Source organism: Phoenix dactylifera, chromosome 10, assembly GCF_009389715.1.
Source record: "Phoenix dactylifera cultivar Barhee BC4 chromosome 10, palm_55x_up_171113_PBpolish2nd_filt_p, whole genome shotgun sequence".
In the NCBI taxonomy this organism is placed as follows: Eukaryota; Viridiplantae; Streptophyta; class Magnoliopsida; order Arecales; family Arecaceae; genus Phoenix; species Phoenix dactylifera.
Genome location: NC_052401.1, coordinates 9,929,736 through 9,948,741, shown reverse-complemented (window position 1 = coordinate 9,948,741; position 19,006 = coordinate 9,929,736). Strand labels below are relative to the sequence as shown.

Here is a 19,006-nt window from a genome sequence, read left to right as displayed (position 1 = left end):
CCAAGGGCCTGATCCAGAATTGAATAAAATTTGGGCCTAAATATAAATGACCCTAGACCTAAACTAAAAAACTAACTAGACCAGAACCAAAAATTGGGCCAGGCCTGAACCAGAGATTGGGTCAGACCTGAACTAGAAATTGATTAGACCTGAATTAGAAATTTGACTAGAGCTGAACCAGAAATTTGGGTCAGACCTGAACCAAAAAATTGGTTGGACCTGAATCAAAATTTTGACTAGACTTGAACCAGAAACTGAAATTGAACTAGGTTAGGAATGCAAAAATGAAATTGAGTCCTATGGATAGATTGTAAACGGGTTAATTAAGAAAAGAGTATTAAATAAATAGAAGTTGAACATGCAAGTAATATATAATTTGATGATATTGCGAGGTATTGGAGAATTGCCATCTAAACCTAGAATTTGGTGAGTAAATTGATGTAAGTGACCCTGACATAATCTTATGTTTTATCAAATACATGTGACTATTTGATTATAAAATTGTATATGACTATTTATGTTTTCACAAAATTAGGATCAAGCATGTGTTAGCAAATGTTGCATGATTTTAACTAGATGGCATTCATCATGATTATCATGCTATGTACATAAATTTATGATAATATAGAAGTTGCACGAAAATTAAAGTTTACAGTATGATCATAAATTTTATACATTAGGATGCCATTATTCACTTTTCAATGTATCTATGAGATAAGATTTATGAAAAGCATGATATGTTTTAAGAACTTTCAGATTGCTATGTAAGACCCCCCGCCAGTAGGTAATAGTAACTCGGCAAACGACCTCCGCTAGTGGATAATAATAACTCGGCATAAGACCCTCGCCAGTGGGTAATAGTAATATGGCATAAGACCCTGGCAACGGGTAAAAGTAATTGGTAAAGGCCTTGCCGTGGGAATAAGAGCGGCCATAGCTGCACTACCATCTGGGAGTATAGATTTCAAAGCATGAAATAATGGCAAAAAAATTTATGATTCATAACCATATTTATGAACTTGCATGATTGGACATGCATTGTTTTATTACTGGTTTGATTATATGTTGTATGAAATGCTTACTTTGTTACAATTGTTAGTTTCTTAAAATAGTGCACTGGCATGCAAAACATAATGCTTGATCTAGTAAAATTGTTCGTGGTTATTTATTGAGCTTTTATAGCTCACACCAATTTATTTATGTCCTTACAGATGCATAGCACTACTAGGAGCAAGGAGCTTGACTCACTCCAGGGTCTGGGATACACTGAATATAATTGTACAAATTTTTTGAAGCTCTGTATCGCTCCTTATTGTTCAAAAATTTGATGGCATTCATGAATAATACAGCCCATTTGGATTTAAAATTTTATGTGGCTATGTACTATTGCAGCAAAGGTTTGCAATAGCACGACCGTGTCATGATCTGAATTCGGGGCGTGACAATAATTTCATGATTATTCTACTGTTAAATGCTTATGGGCTATGAACTCAAAAAGCCATTGATGTTTTATTCATGTATGAGTTAAGAAAATATAATTGAAGAAATATGATTTAAGAACATTGTCTTAATGACTAAGACAAAAAGGCTTTCAGATAGCTATGTATGAATCCTAAAAGTAGGGTAAATCGATATTCAGTTTTTACGACCCTGCCATCGGGTAATAGTAGGTGGTATACGACCCGCCAGTAGATAATAGTAGCTGGCATATGACCCTGCCAACGGATAATAGTAGTTGGCATGCGGCCTTACCAATGGATAATAGTAGTTGGTGTTTGTCAATTACGGCCTTGTCATGGGTATAATAGTCTTAGCATTTAGTCTGAGAGTAGTAAATCAATCAATGATAAATGATTTATGATACACCAAGAATCATATTTTATGAATGATTTATGCATGCATGATTGGCTTTATGACTTGTTTTGATATACTGTACTATGAAATGCTTTACCTTGCTATAACTGTGATTTTTCTGAAATAATGCATTGGCATGATACAGTAAGATGGTGCATGATTACTTACTAAGCCACAAAGCTCATATGCCTCTTTTTATTTTTGTTTTTTTTATTTTAGATAAGTAAGGTTTCTAGGAGCGGAAAAGAGCAAAAGAAAATGGGGTTTGAAGCATAGATACAAGATTTTCATAGATGTAGCCATATTAATAAGTTTGGGTTGTAATCTTACAAACTGAAATACTTGATTTAGATGCTCTGTACCTGCTTCCTATTGAATTGCAAATGAAATTAATGAAATTTTATGTTGTTACATGTAAGAATTATAGTTATCATAGGCTTCGTGTTATTGAGGGCAACACTCTATAGTAGCATAGTCGTATCACGGGCCAATCTAGGGCGTGACAAATTATGTCCGGATCCGGGTCATGACAATTACTATTGTAAGCAATTGCACAAAACATTTATAACTCTTGTTTTCCTTCTACATCTACATGGTGTTGAACCCTCTCTTTCAATTTCTCTAGTCACCTGTTTGCAATTTTTGTCCTTTTGTTTCTTCATTCTTATCAAAACTAGCTTTCTCCATGGCATCATCTTCAAGTTTTCTCATCCCAGCACCAAACAATCTTCCTTTAATTGCCATCCAACTTAACAAAGATAACTTTCGCGCTTGGAAGGCATGCATCCTCTCCTCACGGCCAACCAATTGTGGGATCTTATTAATGGATCAATTTTTCAGGCAAGGCCTGCTTTGGTTGATATATGGAAGTCCAAGCATATTTCCTAATGGAGTGGCGGTCACCATTTGCTTTTGCTCATGGGTGATTAACTCAATAAGAGTAATAGATAGCTCCATAAAGTGTTAGAAATAGCACCTCCTATTGTCGAACATAGTGCCAACAACATTGTAGAAATAGAGTAACATGTTTGAACAAGAAACATATTGAAATAATAGAATAACAGAATAACAGCCTTGCACCACCCCTCCTCTTTGTCAACAACCATCCATTTTCCAATCTATATGCTAGGGAGCAACTTGTTAAATAGGTAGAGGCTTATGTTCCTTCAAGGACTAGGTATTAGGTCTTACCTCCATCAGATCCTCCATTGTTTCTATATGAGTTTAAGTTTGAATATTACCTCTATCAAATCTTTCGTGGTTTGTGTCTGTTGCTCAAGTTCATCTTTCTTAAGAGGTAAATGTATTAACCTTTTTAGGGAAGCAATAGACTAGTGAGCTTGCAAGATCTTAGTTAGCTTTTCCTTCCAAGCAGCCAAGTTGGATGACTGTCAAGTCCAAAGTCAGATTTACACATCCCATCATCCTCCTGACCATTGACTGATGAGACATGCAGGGTATTGTTTACACCACATCCAAACCAATATCTATGATTCGAAGGCCAATCAATAATAGGTCTTAGAAGGCCATTCCATATAGATCGAGTAATGACATCTTGGGTAGGCCGTATAGGAGGTTTTAGAAGAATGTTAACATTCAAGTACCAAGATGCAATCAAGAATCTTAAGATGAAGTAATTGGCCAGTTGGCCAAAGTAGTAATTAGCCACCATGCCAAGTTGTGTGCTAGGCTCCTACAAAGTGCCAAAGCAGGCCCAAATACCAAGATTTTTGGTCGAAACACCGAGGATTATAGCCGAAACACCAATGATATAAGCCAAACAACTAAGGATGTAGGCCGAGTGATGTAAACTAACGGAGACAAGAGCTATTGACTGAGGATGAGGCCTTAATAGAGTTGAGTCCAAGGATAGTAGTTGGCCAGCAGTTACCGCTAGCCATGCATGGGAGGAGTGGTCGAACTACTATCATGCATAACAATAATAGCCCATATGGTACATTATGGTAAGAAAAAGTATCCACTGTGAGTGGTGGTACTCATCTCCCCACCCATAACGTCAGAGGAAAGATGGCACTACCTACCATGCATTGAATAGTGGGCCATGTGGCACATTAGCAAGGACAAGTAATAGAACTAATTAATGGCACTCATTTTAGCACTATCCAGGATGTATGAAGCAGTAGCACTACCTTTTATACTTGGCAATAGTGACCCATATAGCACGCAATGACAAGGACAAGTGTCAAGGTAGTAAATAAGAGCTACTTATAAATTTTGTATTGTAATGCTGAAAGAGGATCTTTTGACCTCCAATATATCAATTAATTCTATTTTATCTTTACCTATTTTTGCATTAGTTTTATTTTATCTTGCACTTCATTTACTGGTCAGACTCTACTTTAGAAGTAGTGTTAACTTAAATCTCTCGTACTGTAGTCCAGACTATATCTTATCCTTATCCAAATCAATCTTCTTCAAATGGTTGTGTGATGGTGGTAAAAGTCTTTGAAGGTCAAGGCATCCGAACCTACGCTACATTCGTATCCTCCTTTTAATCACCTTCTTTTTGGTTACAACACCGGTGGCACACCTACGCATCTATTTGCCCGTTGTCGTTAGACTTGTCTTGCAGCTTTTTTAGTAAGTAGATGGAAAAGAAGTTTCTCTTGACACATCTGGAGAGACCTAGGCTAATAGAATTGGAGCACACGAGCCCTCGAAAAGCTAGCTAAAAGTTAGGTTGGAGAGAACTAGAACACACAAGCACACAAGAAAGAGTCACAAATATTAATAGAACCAGAGTTAGGATTTTTTTCTTGGAAGGGAACAAACATAATTATGGCTGCAAATGGGTCAGGTTGAATCGTGATCCGATCCAATCCGTATGACTCGAAACGACCTATGGGACCGAGCCAAGTTCTAAGATTGGACCTATTTTATTTTTTGGGCCGGGTCTGAAGTTTCGGGTTCTAAGATTGGACCTATTTAATTTTTTGGGCTGGGTCCAGATTAAATTTGGACCCGCCCCAATCCATTTAACTTTTGAAAAAAAATTTGAATTTTGAATTTTACGATCCAACCTAATCCAATCCGACCGTAATTTATAAGGTACTTGAGTTAAAAGTAGCCACCCATATGGGCTGCATCTCATTTGATTTCAGAATCACCACATGCCGAATCTCTCGCCATTTTTTTTAGTTAATCTCTTGCTGCCGAAACTTCTGGCGCCAAACCTTCCCGCCATTCCCTTGACTTCTCATCAATAAAATGCAAAACGCCCCATCGCCCCATCCTGTCTCACCCTTTTTCTCCTATACTCTCTCTCTCCAATCTTCGCAGAGATGGTGGTGGCTTTGGGGTCGGGGAGGTTCTACGGGAGCAGCCTCCCGCGGCCGCGTTTCTACACCGAGGTGAAGCTGAATGAGGACCGCGTCGACCCACCGGTGCGCGTCATGGATCCGCTGCTCTCGTGGGCGAGCGAGGCCCACTGGTCCATGGGCGGCCTCAGCTTCAAACGCCACCGCCTCCAGGGCCGGATCGAGGGTTCCATCAAGAAGCTCCGCGCCCAGCAGGAGAGAACGCACAGAAATTCCCCTTCCCTCGACCGAAATCCGGCGACCAAGCCAAGGTTCTCGGGCCATATGCCCCAGTCTCTTGCCTCGCTCCGTTCCGACTCCTTCGAATCCGAGTCCGAGGAGGGGGAGGTGCAGAAGAAGGCAAAGAATGTTAGCATCGTTTCGTCGCCGTCGATTGGGTCCGCTCAGAAGAGGAAGAGGGTGAGGAGGCTCGGAGACGAGTTTGATAGGATCGCGGAACAGCAGCAGATGGGGAAGCAGAGTGAGGCGGCGGAAGGCGTTGCATCGAGGACCCGGAGCCGGAGGCCGGACGTGGAGGAAGTGGAACTCGGTGAGGAGCCTACCGTCGCTGGGAAAGGGAGTGTGGAGAGGAGGAAGAGGAAGGAGGCGGATCGCACGAAGTCGAGAAGGACTTCTCCAAGGAAGAAGCAGCTGATTTGATTTCTATGATTGTTTCTCGTCCCTTCTCTTTGTGATGTTTTTGATTGAATCAACTGCAGTTTACTTGTTTGATGTATTGATGCTGGGAAGAAAGAAAGAATTAGTTTGATGAGGATCGGTTCGGTCCAAGTCCTAAAGCTGAAATTAGTTTTTCTCTCTGCTTGTTTGCTTAGCAAAATTCTTTCAGCTTTTATATCTTGTGTGCATGTGACTAAGCAAGAGGAATTAGTTATATACATCATGATAAGAAATCAGAGAAGTTTAGATGTGCATGATTAGTTTAGAGGAATTTCCTTCATGTTGTGTCAAGGAGCTGAATATTTATTACTGCATGTTTGCAGGCTTAGGCAGTTACACACATTAAAGGGATATGTGGAGTCTGTCATGAGGCTGAAGGGCTTGAAAATTTTCTATATGCATGAGTGGCCCTTCGCAGTACCTCTCACAGCTGCCTGCTGGTGTCGTAATACTACCTCTCACACCTCTCACTGCGAGGGGTGCTAATGGGTTCGGTCATATAAGTGACTCTGACCGAGGGGTGCTAATGGGTTCGGTCATATAAGTGACTCTGACCGAGGGGTGCTAATGGGTTCGGTCATATAAGTGACTCTGACCCAATCCGGTTTTCTTATTCGGATTTCGATAGAAGATCGAGTCGGGTCCACCACTATAATTTTTGACCCAACGGGTCATTCCGGTCGGATCGGACTATGTATAATTCAGACCCAACCTAAAAGATTCAAATCCAGTTCAGGTACAAGTCGGGTCTGGTTCGGGTCAGCTTCAAAACTTGTGTTTGTACCTTCGCGGGCTGTAGCCTGTGGGCTCAAATAATTTTATAGATTCGGGTCGGGTCATAGGATTGAAAACTCAAAATAATCTAAATTTCAAATGGGTCTGATCTGAATTTGGTAAACTCAAACCCGATTTAAAAAATGGAATGGGTCCAATTTTAGGACCCGACCAGACCTCACAAGTCCTTCCAAAACGGGTCAGGTTGGGTCTAAGTAGGTCGTGTCGGGTTACGGATCAATCCGACCTATTTGTAGCGTTACGGCTGCTAGTTGCAGTTTGATAGTTCCCTAGTGATCGAACTCGCCAGTTGATCCTCCATGCAGCAGAAATAAGGATGCAAAATTTTTGAAAGTCGAGTGGGCCCGACCCGGATTCCATCCAGATTTGAATTTTTTAAGTTGCAACCAGGTTATGCATGGACCCGACTTGACACGGATAATCCATTGGGTGAAACTTGTAGTCGTGGACCCGACCTGATCATCTATTGGGTTGGGTTTGGGTCCAATATTAAGACCTAGACAAAGAACTAGGTTGGATCGGGGTTACTCATGACCCAGTCCGACCCAATCCATTTGCACCCCTAAATATAATGTGTTACCAAAATAAAGAAGAAAGTTTACTCAAAAAAATATTGACGTTTTTATTGACTACTAAATATAGAAATATAGAGTTAATATTTTGAATTATGTTGGGATTTGTAAAAGAAATTATAAGAGTATTATTTTGTGGTTAGAAGCTTTAAAGATGATTAACATGTTAAGGTTCTTATAAATTTACAAATTTGTTTAGGCAAAAGGTAGATTAGTGATGGCTACTAAGACAGAAATAGAGAATCCCCTCTCTGCTACAAAACAATGGAGGAGAAAGCCCAACCCTCTTAAAAGTAAGATAAGATGATTTGAGAAAAAGAAAAAAAATCTTAGATCTTTGATGAGATGAGATAAACGAAAAAGGAAAAAATGAACATGCCTGATGTCAATATTGTTTTGGAATGTGAAGTTGAGAGGAGACTGGATATTCTGTTGCTTTCTTAAAAAAGACTTGATATTCTATTGCAAATATATGGGCATGTATATAAATGACAATAATGTGAGTTGCATGCAGTTCTCTTTCTTAAAGAAATATTAAAGAAAATCTTCAGAAGTCTTTGGTTGTTAAGAAAAATGCTTGGGGGGGGGGGGGGGGGGGGGGGGGGGGGGGGGGGGGGGGGGGGGGGGGGGGGGGGGGGGGGGGGGGGGGGGGGGGGGGGGGGGGGGGGGGGGGGGGGGGGGGGGGGGGGGGGGACTAAAGCTGTGGAATATTTCTCGGGGGGGGACTAAAGCTGTGGAATATTTCTCAAATATCAGAAGATATGGGCAACAAACTTATTGAGAATGAAAATTTTAGTTTCTTCTAACATTCCGAGACTAAAATCATACAATTCTTAACACAGCTTTTGAGCTTTTGCTAATACAAGGGAATCTTATAACCTGATGGTCCAGTTTTCTCTATAAATTAATCATTAAAGGATGTACAAATTCCCATTGACTCAATGTTGGACTAGTTCTTGGAAAAGCAGGATGGCCCATTGACTCAATGTTGGACTAATTCTTGGAAAAGCAGGATGTTGCATCATTGCATCCAGTAATTAACATTTGCTCTTTATTGTTGTTATATTAAACAACTATACTATTCTCTAACAGTGGCTTTCACTTTTAGTGTAATGTGTTGGGGGAAGAACCCAAGCCATACATTCACGGAGGCGCTCGGCCCGAAGAGCGCCAGCCGGAAAGTTGCTCGGCCAAAGAGTGCCGAACGGAGAGCTGCTCGGCCAAAGATCGCCGACCAGAAAGCTGCTCGGCCAAAGGATGCCGACCAGGAAGGCGCTCGACTAGAAGGCACCGACCAGAGTGCGCGCCAAGAGGTGCCCAACCAAAATAAGCTGCTCGGTTAGAAAGTGCCGACCAAAGACAGCGCCGAGGCGCTCTGCTAGAAGGTGCTCGCCTAAAGGGCGCCGACCAGGAGTACTCAAAGCAGCCCCGCCACAGGGCGCCCCATTGGGCGATCAGCTCGGCTCGGCACCCTTGCCGAGCCGATGCCTTAACCAAATGTTCAACCTCTGCCTAAAGTCCAAGGGACTTGACAACTCCTACGGCTTGCGACCTGCCACTATCTCTAAGCCATCAAGGCCATAAGATCTCCGCAGGCGTTCGGCACGACCTGCCATTAATGCATGAGACTCCCTCAAGTCTCCGATGCACTCAGGCATTTAATGAACACGGCCCAAGACGATCTCCGGATCACTGAACCATCAGAACGTATGGCTCTCCCTGACCGCCGGTTCATTCGGTAATAAATGCACTTACCATCCACGGACCCCAGGCCCACCACAGCCGGCGGTTCAACCACTCCAACAGGTCCGATCGACCGTGACAACTCCCTGATTCCGGTCTGATCCGGTCCCGTTCTCCATTACGCCATTAATGGGCCAAATCGTGCCCAATTATTACAAAACAGGACAAACCTCCTGTCACCTCCCAGGTAACAAAAATCCTCCTATAAAAGGAAACCTGGAGGGAAAAGGGAGGGAGGACCAAAAACCAGAGAAAAAACCCGGAGCTGGAGAGAACCCTCCTAGACCGGGGGAAAAAGGAAGAAAACAGCACAGACACAATTGAACACAAGATTCTCTTTGTCTTCTCCACATACTCTCTCCCCTGCTCTCTCCACATACTTGCCCCTCTGACTTAGGCATCAGAGGGCCGGCGCCGGGGAGCCCGGCACCGGTTTTCTTTGCAGGACTTGCACACCCCCCCCGCAGCGGAGGACGCAGCCAGCCGGCGCACCGCCGTCCGCCCCCTGCAGCAGCGGAGCTCCTCCTTCCCCGGCTTCACGGCGGCCCCCGGGTCCAATTTCCAGCAACAGTTGGCGCTAGAGGAAGGGCCCGAGTTCGCTACCATGAAGCTAAGAAGCAAAGGGGCTTCCAACGCCTCTCGACGTCCTCCACCAAGCCCAGAATGTTCCGTTCGGAACTCACCACCCCCGGTTGAGCCAGCACCTCAAGTTCAACCGGAACAATTTGATGCCCTGGTGCAGCAAGTGCAGGCGTTGGCTACCGCCGTCCAAAGCTTGCAACCCAGGGGCATCCCAGCAGCACCGCCTCCCCCGGCTCCAGTTCAACCGGAGCCCCCTACAAGCGGGCTTCCTCTTCAAGGTCAGGACTCTCAAGTCCAGGCCTCCCTCTGGAGAGAGCACCCAGTCAGAGATCACGAAGGCTGGCCACAGCCTTCAGAAGCTGAGTCGGTTCCAGGGCAACCTGCACCCGGAGGAACCGCTGTAGCGATCCTCCAGAATGATGAACTCGACAAGAAGGTCGAAAAGCTGGAGCGCCAATCCAGGCACTCCACGGGAGAAAATCGGGACGTAACGGCGACTTCGAGTTCAATACGAAGTCGCCCTTCTCCCAGGAGATTGAAGATGAACCGGTTCCCCTCCGGTTCAAGATGCCCCAGGTGGAGCCTTACAACGGCAAGGCAGATCCCTTTGACCACCTGGAGAGTTACCGGGTTTTAATGGCCCTACAAGGAGCCTCGGAAGCCATGATGTGCAAGGCTTTCCCGGCGACACTCCGAGGACCAGCCCGGCTTTGGTTTACCGGGCTGAAGCCGAGTACTGTCTCTTCCTTTGAGCAGCTCGGCAGACAATTTGCTGGCAACTTTGCCGCCAGCCAGCCCCAGCGGCGGACATCTGACTCCCTCCTTGACATCAAACAAAAGGAGGGAGAATCCTTCAAGGAGTACTTGGACCGGTTCACCGCCGCAACATGGGAAGTCCGGGAGCTTGACCAGTCAATCGCCATGTCGGCGCTGAAGACTGGAGCCCGGTCCTACAGATTCCTCTTCTCGATTGAGAAGAATTTCCCAGCGGACCTTACAAAAATGTTCGCTCGAGCCCGGAAGTATGCCAAGGCTGAGGAAGCCGTGGCCGTCAGGCGGGGCGGGACCGAGCAGAACCCCAAGAAGAGGCGCCGTGAGGAACGCAGCCGACCCAGAAGCCCGTCTCCACGACGAGCTAAGAATCCGCCCCGCCCGAAGAGTCCACCCCGGTTGAGAGGACCGCCGCAGCAGAGGTCACTCCGCCCGAGGTTCCCACTGCAGGCCCGTGCACCTGAAGGGAGGTATGAAGAGTATACTCCCCTCAATGCTCCTCGGGTTGAAATCCTCATGGAGATTGAGAGTCGGGATTGCATCCGGCTCCCCCTCCAAAGCCAGACACCAGAAATCCGGCGTGATCTCCGGAAGTATTGCCGTTTTCACCGGGATCACGGCCATGATACCGAGGATTGTTATCAGCTCCGAAATGAGATCGAAGCACTCATTCGCCGAGGGGTGCTCGATCGGTTTGTACAAGGCCGGCGTGAAGGGAAGAAGCCAGCCGAAGGAGCAGCACAGCCTGAAGGTTCTAATGCCAACAGGCCCATCGCCGGCGTCATCAACACTAATCCGAGGAGGGACCTCGGCTGGGGAAGCCTCAGGGGAAGGAGCCTCCTCGAAGCGCCCGCGCACCTCTGAAGCCATCTCCTTCTCAGATGACGATCTAGAGGGAGTCGAAACTCCCCCATGATGATGCCATGGTCATCTCCATGATCATAAATAAATTTGATGTAAAACGCATCCTGGTTGATAATGGAAGCTCGGCGAATGTTTTGTATTTTGATGCTTATTATAAAATGGGGATGACAAAAGAACAGCTACGGAGGATGAATGCTCCGCTAGTTGGATTCACTGGGGATTCAGTCCCAGTAGAGGGCGAGATCGACCTTCTGGTCACAGCCGGGCTCGCCCCTCGTGAAAGTACCGTGGGTATGAGCTTCCTTGTGATACGCCTGCCCTCGGTTTACAACGCCATCCTTGGAAGGCCAGGACTCAACGCCCTCCGAGCAGCGGTCTCAACTCACCACCTGCTGATGCGATTCCCCACCAGCCAGGGAGTCGGTGAAGTCCGAGGGGACCAAATGGTGGCAAGGCGATGCTACCTAGCGACCCATGAGGCAAGACGACCAGCCGAGGTGCCCGCCCAACGACTGACCAGCCCTCAACTGAAGTTATGGAGGCACGGGTCAACCTCCAGAAAGAGCGGGTAGAGCCTGGTGAGTTGTTAATTCAAGTTCCCTTACGAGAGAACTTTCCCGAGCTAACCGTGCAGATCGGCTCTGGCCTTGGCGAAAACGAGAGGAGTCGCCTCGTCGACTTCCTACGGGACAATATGGATGTCTTCGCCTGGTCGCCTGTAGATATGCCGGGGATAGACCCGGAGGTCATGGTCCACCGGCTTCAGGTGAAGCCGACCTGCAAGCCCGTGCGGCAAAAGAAGCGAGGCGCCGCCCCTGAACGACAACGAGCAGCAGCCGAGGAGGTCGGCAAGCTCCTTGAAGCCGGTTTCATCCGGGAGATATCCTACCCGGAATGGCTCGCCAATGTGGTCCTCGTCAAAAAAGCTAGCGGAAAGTGGCGTATGTGCGTGGACTACACCGACCTGAATAAAGCCTGCCCGAAGGACAGCTTTCCACTTCCCAGCATTGACCAGCTCGTGGACTCCACCTCGGGTCACGAGCTGCTGGCATTCATGGACGCCTTTTCCGGATATAACCAGATCCGCATGGCGCCAGAAGACGAGGAAAAGACAGCCTTCATCACCGACGGGGGAACCTACTGCTACAAAAGTGATGCCATTCGGTCTAAAAAATGCCGGGGCGACTTATCAAAGGCTGGTCAGCCGGATCTTCAAAGACAAATAGGCCGAAACATGGAGGTCTATGTGGATGACATGCTGGTGAAAAGCAGGGCGGCGCAAGACCACATAGCCGACCTCAATGAAGCATTCTCCACACTCCGAAAGTACCAGATGAAGCTCAACCCAGCTAAATGTGCATTCGGGGTCACCTCCGGCAAATTCCTCGGCTTCATCATTACACAACGAGGAATCGAGGCCAATCCAGAGAAGATCCCGAGCCCTCTAAAGGATGACGCCTCCCAGGACGGTCAAGGAGGTACAGCGGCTCACGGGCCCGAGTGGCAGCCCTCGGGAGGTTTATCTCCCGCTCGGCGAGCGCTGCCTTCCATTCTTTGCAGCCCTCAAGAAGCCGAAGAACTTTTTGTGGTCGGACGAGTGCCAGCAATCTTTTGAAGAGCTCAAACACCTGCTGGCTTCCCCTCCCCTACTCACGAAGCCTCAACAGGGTGAGCTCCTCTACTTGTATTTAGCTGTCTCCCCTGTAGCAGTAAGCTCGGTCCTGGTCCGAGAGGAGGGAAAACTTCAGAAACCGGTGTATTACACCAGCCGGGTCTTAAGGGATGCTGAGACCCGATACTCCAAGCTTGAGAAGACCGCCTATGCTTTGGTCATCTCAGCTCGGAGGCTCCGACCCTACTTCCAAGCTCACATAGTGGCTGTGCTGACTGACCAGCCGATCAAGCAGATCCTGCAGAGATCAGATCGTGCGGGTCGGATCACTAAATGGGCCATTGAGCTCGGGAAATTCGACATTGAGTACCGGCCCAGACAGGCGATCAAAGCACAAGCACTCGCAGACTTTATAGCCGAGTGCACCATACCAGATGAGGTCGAGCCTGAACCCGAGCCACCGCTGGAGCGGACCCCGAGTTTTACATGGGCTCTACATGTCGATGGCTCTTCAAACTCGGGGGGTAGTGGAGCAGGATTTATTCTCACCAGCCCGGAGGGGGTGGTCGCCGAGCAGGCCTGCGCCTCGAGTTTCCTGCTTCCAATAATATGGCGGAGTATGAAGCGCTCGTCGCCGGGCTTAAGCTAGCCAAAGAGCTAGGAGTGAAGGACTTGAAGGCCTTCAGTGATTCTCAGCTCGTCGTCAAACCAAATTGTGGGCGACTTCGAAGCCAGAGACCCGACCATGCAGAAGTATCTCCAGAAGGTACGGGATCTCGCCTCGACCTTGGACTCTTTCCACATTCAACATATTGCCAGGTCGGAGAATCTCAGGGCCGACCAGCTATCAAAGCTGGCGTCCTCTCGCATGAGCGAGCTTCCCAAGAGGCAGTCCTAGAATATCTCCAAAAACCCAGCACAGACGAGCCCGAGCAGACCTCTGCACCGAGCTCGAGCCAAGCTGGATGGATGGACTCATCAGCTATCTGCAAGACGAACCCTCCCTGCTAATGTACGAGAGGCTCGCCGAATCAAGCGCCTCGCCACCCGATACATACTATACGAGGAAAAGCTCTATCGGAAATCCTTCACCTCTCCCTTCTCAGATGCCTTCGCCAACGGAAGCTAATTATGCCCTGCGCGAAGTCCACGAAGGAATTTGTGGGAACCATCTGGGAGGACGAGCCTTGGCCCATAAAATTCTGCGCCAAGGATATTATTGGCCGACACTCCCAGAAGGATGCTATGGATTTCGTCCAAAGATGCGACCGGTGCCAAAGGAACGCCAATGTTCAGCGCCGGCCCTCGGCTCCTTTGACTTCTATCAGCTCCCCTTGGCCTTTTGCCCAGTGGGGAATTGACATCCTCGGGCCATTTTCTCTGGCCACCGGGCAAAGAAAGTTCCTGGTCGTCTCCATCGACTACTTCACTAAATGGGTGGAAGTTGAGCCCCTCGCCCGGATCACCGAGCAGAAGATGCGGGATTTCGTTTGGAAGTCCCATCATTTGCAGATTTGGGCTCCCCCCGCATCCTTATCTCTGACAACGGTCGCCAGTTCGACAACATCCATTTCAGAGAGTTCTGCTCCGAGCTTGGCATTGACCACCGCTTCACCTCGGTCCGCGCATCCTCAGACAAACGGAGAAACCGAGGTAACAAATCGTACTATTTTGCAGGGTCTCAAAACCAGGCTCGACAAATCCAAAGGATAATGGGTCGAAGACCTATACAATGTCCTGTGGGCTTACCGGACTACGTTCCGCGTCCCCACCGGCGAGACTCCTTCAACCTGACATATGGGACGGAGGCCGTCATTCCACTAGAGATTGGGCCTCCCCTCTCCAAGAGTCGAGCACCACGATGCTAGCTCCAACTCTTCGCAGCTCAGAGGCAACCTCGACCTGATCGAGGAAACAAGGGAGGTCGCCCGAGTGCGTATGGCGAGGTACCAACAAAAGACAGCTCAGTACTACAACGCCAGGGTCAAAGTCAATCTTTCAGACCTGGGGACCTTGTCCTAAGAAGAGCTGAAACCTCCCGACCAACTGAGCGAGGGAAGCTGGCCCCGAATTGGGAGGGACCATACCGAGTCACGCGCATTCGCCGACCCGGAGCTTATCAATTGGAGTCTCTAGATGGGACTCCCATTCCGCGGAGCTGGAGCTCTGAAAATCTCCGCGTGTACCACCAGTAGAACCCTAAGGGGTCCCTCATTATTCAACCATTAAATTTCATTCTATGAATTTCACTCTATGAATTTCATTTCACGATAAACTGATGGTTTGCGAACTTATTCCGAGCTCACCAATTTTCTTGATTATCTCATGGCATCAGGTTTATTCTTCTTCCCTAACCACGGTTGGGATGCCCTGATACCTCGGGATGATGGAGTACCTGCGTGGACTCCCTGAAGATGTCCACGAGTTTATGGTGCGCTCTCCATCAACGAGCTCGGCTCGTTCTCCTACCCTGGCCACGGTCCAGGATGCCCCGAGACGTCGGGATTGCCCGGTTACCGGGAAGCTCGAGGCGTCGAGACATGAGTAGCGGTCCTCTCTGACCGGACGAGCTCGGCTCGTGCTCCATCGATTATTGAGTAGCGGTCCTCTCTGACCGGACGAGCTCGGCTCGTGCTCCATCGATTATTGAGTAGCGGTCCTCTCTGACCGGACGAGCTCCGCCTCGTGCTCCATTCGATTATTGAGTAGCGGTCCTCTCTGACCGGACGAGCTCGGCTCGTGCTCCATCGACCATTGAGTAGCGGTCCTCTCTGACCGGACGAGCTCGGCTCGTGCTCCATCGATTATTGAGTAGCGGTCCTCTCTGACCGGACGAGCTCGGCTCGTGCTCCATCGATTATTGAGTAGCGGTCTCTCTGCCGGACGAGCTCGGCTCGTGCTCCATCGACTATTGAGTAAGCGGTCCTCTCTGACCGGACGAGCTCGGCTCGTGCTCCATCGATTATTGAGTAGCGGTCCTCTCTGACCGGACGAGCTCGGCTCGTGCTCCATCGATTATTGAGTAGCGGTCCTCTCTGACCGGACGAGCTCGGCTCGTGCTCCATCGACTATTGAGTAGCGGTCCTCTCTGACCGGACGAGCTCGGCTCGTGCTCCATCGATTATTGAGTAGCGGTCCTCTCTGACCGGACGAGCTCGGCTCGTGCTCCATTTATTGAGTAGCGGTCCTCTCTGACCGGACGAGCTCGGCTCGTGCTCCATCGATTGTTGAATAGCGGTCCTCTGACCGGACGAGCTCGGCTCGTGCTCCTACCCCGACCTCGGCCGGGATGCCTCGAGACGTCGAGACGCCCCGGTTCATCGGGATGCCCCGATACGTTGGGATGTTGTCTTTATTGGCCAAACAAGCTCGGCTCATTCTTTACCAGCTTCAACCAACGAGCTCGGCTCGTTCCTTCATTGATGGATTTCTGTCGACGCCCTCCAAAACGGAGTCCGAGCAGAGAAGCGTCTTCAGTCGCCTCGGCGCAAGGACGCATACGGTACAAGGTACCCATTTATTTAATGTTTTTTACATTATCTTATTCCTGCTTCTGGATTTCTCTGCCGACGTCCTCGAAGAACGGAGTCCGAGCAGAGAAGCGTCTTCAGTCGCCTCGGCGCAAGGACGCATACGGTACAAGGTACCCATTTATTTAATGTTTTTACATTACCCATTATTGGATTTCTCTGCCCGACGTCCTCGAAGAACGGAGTCCGAGCAGAGAAGCGTCTTCAGTCGCCTTGGCGCAAGGACGCATACGGTACAAGGTACCCATTTATTTAATATTTTTTACATTATCTATTCTGCTTCTGGATTTCTCTGCCGACGTCCTCGAAGAAACGGAGTCCGAGCAGAGAAGCGTCTTCAGTCGCCTTGGCGCAAGGACGCATACGGTACAAGGTACCCATTTATTTAATGTTTTTTACATTATCTATTCTGCTTCTGGATTTCTCTGCCGACGTCCTCGAAGAACGGAGTCCGAGCAGAGAAGCGTCTTCAGTCGCCTTGGCGCAAGGACGCATACGGTAACAAGGTACCCATTTATTTAATGTTTTTACATTATCTATTCTGCTTCTGGATTTCTCTGCCGACGTCCTCGAAGAACGGAGTCCGAGCAGAGAAGCATCTTAGTCGCCTCGGCGCAAGGACGCATACGGTACAAGGTACCCATTTATTTAATGTTTTTTACATTATCTATTCTGCTTCTAGATTTCTCTGCCGACGTCCTCGAAGAAACGGAGTCCGAGCAGAGAAGCGTCTTCAGTCGCCCTCGGCGCAAGGACGCATCGGTACAAGGTACCTATTTATTTAAATGTTTTTACATTACCCATTATTGGATTTCTCTGCCGACGTCCTCGAAGAACGGAGTCCGAGCAGAGAAGCGTCTTCAGTCGCCTCGGCGCAAGGGACGCATACGGTACAAGGTAACCCATTTATTTAATATTTTACATTACCCATTATTGGATTTCTCTGCCGACGTCCTCAGAAGAACGGAGTCCGAGCAGAGAAGCGTCTTCAGTCGCCTCGGCGCAAAGGACGCATACGGTACAAGGTACCCATTTATTTAATGTTTTTACATTACCCATTATTGGATTTCTCTGCCGATGTCCCTCAAAAAGTGGACACCGAACAGAGGAGCGTCTTCGATCGCCTCGGCGAAGAAGTGCTCATAACACCGACACATTGTTGCAAGTCCGGTGAATCCCCGTCACGGGCTGACGGGTATGCAGTCCATTTGTAAGAAAAGAATCCGGTTCGCCCCGGCAACCCGAGGCTCGGATTCGAAATTCGCCGGCATTAAGAAGTCCCAAGTCCTAACGACCGCCCTAGGGCTTAGTCGAATTCTGGACTAGGCTCGGAAAAAAGTTCCGAGCCCAAACCCTTGGTATAAGCACAAGCGTTGCTATACCATTAGTCGAAGAACCGAGCAATGGAGCTCGGCAAGCCAAACTCTAACTCAAAACCCTGTGGCGGGAAAAGCTCAGGCCCTAGAGCCCATATCCTCGGAACCTAAAACAGATCCGAGCAGAGAAACTTAAACTACAATAGACGAGTTTCCACACAAATGAATATTCATTTCAAAAAGCCCGGAGGCCTAGTACAAGAGCTCGGACCCGGCCTTAACAAAGTATAGAGGCCGCTCCGGCTTACAAAAAAGAAAAAGAAGATAGGAAAAAGGGGAAAACTACACCAAGGGCTCAGGCCCGGCGACTTCAGGAACAGCTGGCCTTCTGCGGCCGAGGCCCCCACGGTGGCTTTGGGAAGCTGCCTCGGTGACCCGAGAAGCGATCCGCCTTCTTCAGCTTGACCTCCTGGTCGGGTCCCGCCAGAGGTTGGAACCTCTACCTCCGCCTCCGCTTCTGGGTTTTCGACCCAGCGCCTGGTTGAAGCAGGCTAAGGTCGAAATCTGGGAGAAGTCGCCGCAACTGATTGCGGAAGTCCTTGAAGCCCTGGATGAGACCATTGACGCCTTCCTCTTCCATCAAGTCGCGAAACTCTTCCGATTCGCGGACAGACGCTTGACGGCGTCCTGGGCCTGCTCCCGAGCCTCCTTCTCTCGAGCCTCGAGGTAGGCGGCTTCCGCTCCAAAATCTTTATTTCTCTTTCGCGATCCGGCGAGCCAGAGATTGCACGTCAAGTAGACGGATCTCGAGATCTCGGACCTTTATTCGAGCCTCCCCACCTCCTGCTCGCGTATAGCGAGCGACGATTCGGCCTCCGTCCGGCGGGCCTCCGCGGCGCGCACTTCAGACATAGTCAAAGAGTGCGCGCCCTTCTCCTCTTCAAGTTCGGCGACCAGAGTCCGAACCTCGTCTTCGGCCGCCCCTAGCTTCGCTTGAAGCACTTTCTGCTCGGCCTCAGACGCGAGGAACTTTGTTTCGGCCTCCTCGCGCCCCCTTTGATGCCTTCGGGCCCGGTCTCGATAGTCCTGGATGATGTGAATCATCGTCTCAGTCTCGTGGAGGCGCTGCAAGAGGGACATGTAAGAAACAGTTTAAGCCGAAACACAAATTTGCACAGGATAAAAGCTGACTTACTCGGATGGAAGAGCAAATAGCGGAGTCCATGAACTCGCCGTAGTTCATGGACCGAATTTTGGCCTGGTCGGCCGGGAGCAGCGCGACCCGAAGAACTTCGCGCGCCACTTGTGCATTATCGAGGGCCGAGTCGCCCTCGAAAACAGCCCATCCAGGAGCGTAAGGCACCCGCTCCTG

At 48.8% G+C, this 19,006-nt stretch overlaps 1 protein-coding gene across 1 annotated transcript; it reads left to right on the top strand.

Moving 5' to 3' along the window:
• Nucleotides 1-5,043: 5,043 nt before the first annotated feature.
• LOC113460937 lies at nucleotides 5,044-5,986 on the top strand. The gene has a single exon (XM_026810267.2). It carries the CDS (start codon nucleotides 5,157-5,159, stop codon nucleotides 5,829-5,831), a length of 675 nt encoding a protein of 224 aa, XP_026666068.2. The 5' UTR covers nucleotides 5,044-5,156; the 3' UTR covers nucleotides 5,832-5,986.
• The last annotated feature ends 13,020 nt before the right edge of the window (nucleotides 5,987-19,006 follow it).

What these genes read in the sequence shown, in the direction of transcription:
- LOC113460937 (XM_026810267.2), top strand. Translation starts at nt 5,157, where the DNA reads ATGGTGGTGGCTTTGGGGTCGGGGAGGTTCTACGGGAGCAGCCTCCCG.